The 4,757-nt window shown below is 37.2% G+C and overlaps 1 protein-coding gene across 1 annotated transcript; it reads left to right on the forward strand.

Moving 5' to 3' along the window:
- Nucleotides 1-1,984: 1,984 nt before the first annotated feature.
- Nucleotides 1,985-3,619, forward strand: LOC116114505. Its single transcript, XM_031400649.1, has one exon. It carries the CDS (start codon nucleotides 1,985-1,987, stop codon nucleotides 3,617-3,619), a length of 1,635 nt encoding a protein of 544 aa, XP_031256509.1.
- The last annotated feature ends 1,138 nt before the right edge of the window (nucleotides 3,620-4,757 follow it).

The raw sequence follows: 4,757 nt of genomic DNA on the forward strand, positions 1-4,757 counted from the left end.
GAACCTTAAGTAGCAACTATTAAATCTAGGCTAGGCACTGTCCCTGAATACTAAAAGGCATTCTTTACAACTATATAATCTTCGGTTAAGGAATTTAATAGGATCATTGCTAAACTGGTGTCCCCTAGTTCCTGATTAGTTCCTTTAAGAATTAAAGTCATCTTAAGGAATTCATCTAGATTATCCTCAATTGATTTAGAACCATCCATTTAGTACGAAAATAAAGCACCCTTTAAAAACACAAGATTAGGTGCTGACTGGAAAAAATAAAAGGTTTCGAGTTTACCCCATAGGGCTAGAGGAGTTTCTAGCCCATCTACCTTTCGTAGGACGTTGTCTAATAGATTCATCACTATGAGGTTGTACGCTTCCTCATTGATTTCACCCTTCTTCTTCAGTTTCTCTTCTGGCCATTTGGTTTTGTCTTTCTCTAGGGCAATTCCCACCTTGTTGTGGGATAGCAGTGCCTTCAACTTCTTTTTCCAACTCCCAAAATCTATCTTTCCATCGTATTGAGTGATTTATAATCGTGTCGTTGACATTTTGTGTTTAAACAATCGACTTTGTTTCAAGAAACCCAAATTGAAACCCTAGACTAAATTGACAATGTGATTCTTGAACGATTTGCTAAGACTTAGACTTGAATCTTCAAGAAGATTTCCTCAATTAATGAATTGACCAGTCGAATCTATAAACTAGGACTCAAGATTACTAAGGGAAGCCTCAATTTGAAAAAACCCCAAATTCTAGACAAACCCTAATTTTCCAGAAACCCTAAATCACCGAGTAATCTCCAAATCGATCAAGCCTATTGTCTAATAGCTCTAATACCACTGTTATAACCAGTCAACAAACACAAACTAATCACCAGATCAATCAAACACACAGATTCGCACAAACCAACAACACAAGAACACAAGATTTACCGTGGTTCGATTATCCTGATTGGATAATCTACATCCACGTTGAGCTCCAGAAATGGAGAGCTCACGGCACTACTATTTATAACAAGATCCACACAGTACATAATCAAACCAAATACACCCTCTCTGATCTCACACAAGAATCAACCCGTAACTAAACCTAAGAGCACTCAACTGGAATCCTCAAGTCACAAGAGTAAAACCACCCTCAGATTGGCTAACACTTCCTAATCAATCTACCCAAGTTACAATGATTCTCAAAGATGCAGAAAACCTAATCAAGAACAGAGAAATACGAATACAAGAGAAAAACCTAAAAATGATCTGCGCAAATGACTATTAATCTCTCTTTTATACCATTGACCCTTTTGACAAGCCTCAGCCGTTGGATCTGGACAGTTTGGATGGTCAGGATGTTCAGCTAATTCTGTCCCAAAACTCTGCGTTTCCCTTAAGTAACAAAATGGTGTCGTTTTCAGTCTTCACTTCAACAACTCGTAATTGTGTGTTATATAAGCTGCAAAGAGTTTCGTATCCATACATGTGAAAATTCCTACGTACAGTGTCCCTATTTATACAGATAGACGATTGGTTGTTTTTTATTTTGTATTTTGAGAAGATGACGATGAATTGTTCACCTTTGATTTACATGCTAAAATTTTTAAGATAAATCCGAGAAATTAATTTATATAAAACTTCCAGATGTTTGCATTAGAAAATGTGACACATTTTCCCATACCAATGTGATGATAACAACAAAATGCATATGCATAAATAGCAATATGAACTCTGAAGCTGGTGATAAAGCAACATCAAAAACTTCGTACCGAGGAAGTCTCTGACTAAATCAACTAGTAATTGTTATGACCCCACCAAAAGTTGACTTCTAATTAATTGTAGAAGTCAACTGATGGTAACCATAGAAAATTGCTAGCTAATTGGTTCTGAAACTTGCTCAGCACTATACTTACCAACTTCAGATTGCTATAAATCAATCAATTTTCATGACTGCTAGTGCCATTCGTAAAGCTGTGTTCTGTGTGTAAGCTAAAGCTAGAGAGATGGCGCTTGAACATTTCAGCCACAAGCACACTCTAATCTTCAATGAAGACCTACAACAAAATGAAAATTCTTCTTGCTTCGGGTGCAAGGAACCAATTTCTGGCCAAAGCTACAGCTGCGAAGAGTGCAATTTCTTCCTCCACAAAGCCTGTGCAGAGCTTCCTCGCCAGATTAAACACACATTTCATCGCAAACACCCTCTTATTCTTCAAGAAAATCCTCCACATAATGATTTTCCATGCTTGTGTGATTCCTGCGGCAATATCTGTGGGAGTTTCAAGTATCATTGCTCTCTTTGTAACTTTAGTCTTGACAAGAAATGTGCTTTGCTTCCCTGCGTTCTTGAACCTGCAAAAAACAATCACCAATTTATCTGGTTGTTGGACTCCAGAATCCCATATAATTGTGATTCTTGTGGTGGGGATGGCTTCTATGATTCTTACGCTTCCTTATGTACCATATGCCAAGTCCTTGTCCACTATGATTGTGAGTCATTGTTACCAATATATCCAACAATTGCAATAAGAATACACGATCATCCACTCATCCACACATTTTTCATTCATGAAAATGAATCCGGAAAGCAATATTGTGGCATCTGCAATGATGAGATTCTTACGGATCATGGATGTTACTTTTGCTCGCAATGTAGTTTTATTTCCCATGCAGGCTGCGCATTTGAAATATTCATTTATGAATGTAAAACTGTGATGGCTCAGTGCAATGCAGAGGAATCTGTAGATCACTGTGTGATAGAAAAGAGCACCAGAGTTAAACCAATGGACTCGATCAATTATGGGATAATCGAGATGAAAATTGAAGATGACTCGACAGCTACGGAGATGGAGATCGATAAGTTTAGTAATGCACATTGCCATCTCAAACATATTAGCCACAAGCATCCACTGGTCTTCAATGAAGAAGAGCAACAGAATTATAGTTACATCAAGGAAAATTCATGCTTCGGATGCGAGGAACTAGTGTTGGGTCCAAGCTACAACTGCAGCCAATGCAATTTCTTTCTTCACAAGACTTGTGCAGAGCTACCGCTCAAGATTAAGCACCCATTCCACCGCAAACACCCTCTAGTTCTCATTCTAGACACCTCGAATGTTTGTTGGCGCCGCCCAGCCTGTTTTTTCTGCAACGAAAGTTGCCGAAGGTTTGCATATAGTTGCTCTAATTGTGCTTGTTACCTCAACATCAAGTGTGCTACGCTGTCTTGTGTCATTGAACCTGAAGCTCATGAGCATCAATTCATTCACTGGATGAGGGCCATTCCATTCACTTGCAATGCCTGCGGTGAAAAGGAATCAGAACAAACGCCTTATTTTTGTACCGCGTGCCAAGTCAAGGTCCACAAAAGCTGCATTTCGTTGCCACATAGTATCAAAATAATTCAGCATAATCATCCCCTTTGCCGCAACCATTTCTTTCATGAAAATGTGTCGGCAGGCTCTCTGAATTGTGGAATTTGTGAGAAGGAAGTGAATTCTGAATGTGGGAGTTATTATTGTCCTGACTATTGCAATTTCATTTCCCATGTGAGCTGCGCATTGGAGTTCGAAGATAAAATCAGAAATGAGAAGGCCTTGTGTCAATCTCAAGGTTTATTAACAGACAGATCTGTGTAGTGCAATGCAGGAAATGCAACTAGTCTTTGGTTAAAACTCCAAAAGAAAATGTATTATAATTTCTTGAAATAAAATAAAAGGAATTGGCTATCTATTCCGATCAATTGAACAATCACAAAATTGTGCACAACACAAAAAACTACAGAAATAAAAATAAACAAAATATCTTCACAAAATATATATATATCTCCACTGGACAAATGTATGAATACCCGTCCAATCATAAAGCACGTATACATTGATGTTCTTCCTTTCAAAACATGCCCCAAATCGCCTAGCCCGATACAACACCCAAAACAACCTCTCACACTCCCAAAACCAGGTAGATAACCAAGAAACCCTCAGGTTCCTGATAACAAAATCAGTCACACACAGGTAGAGATTCGAACTTAAAATCTTGAACTCTGATTTACACCAGATAAAAGGTGAGAGCAGTAATTTTGGTTGAAAGGGTGTTGTATCCGGCGAGACGCTTCAGTGCATGTTTTGTTGCTCGCATCTTGAGCAATGCAATACCTTGGACTGAATCAAATCGTTCTTGTTTATGATTTATAGAACAGGCCAAGAAAATTCAAGCCTGAGAGAGTATAATTGAAACAACATATTGGATCCTTAATTCAAGGGACTAAATCAAATAAACAAAAGGGATCGGCTGTGTTGCAGGGAAGAATCTTAGAAATATTAATTGAAAATCCCTTTTGTAATATAAATTACACATTATATATTATACTTTCAATGTGATGAAACCCTTTTAACGTAATAAACAAAATTATATTTTGTCAGAAGATTATGCAGTCACCATGTGCAGCCTCTCGAGGTCTTGGCATTACTAGCTGTCATATTAAAGTCAAAACTAATTGTTTAAATTTCTAATAAATATAGCAGGCAGTCCATTTTATATTTCCTGGTTTTACTCATTCTTTTCCACAGAAAAGGATTTAAAAGAAAAAAAAAAAACATTCATGGAGACAAATCAACATTAAAATGAACAAGAATATGAACGTCTCCATTAAAGGAAAATATATTTAGAAACAATTTTATCACACACTGATCATAGCAAGGTTTGTTCCTGATATTCAAAACAAAACCACTAGATTAAGACTTGAAATTATTTGCATCAAATTAAACTAAAGAAGAA

The sequence above is a fragment of the Pistacia vera genome, unplaced genomic scaffold (assembly GCF_008641045.1).
Source record: "Pistacia vera cultivar Batoury unplaced genomic scaffold, PisVer_v2 Contig712, whole genome shotgun sequence".
Lineage (NCBI taxonomy): Eukaryota > Viridiplantae > Streptophyta > Magnoliopsida > Sapindales > Anacardiaceae > Pistacia > Pistacia vera.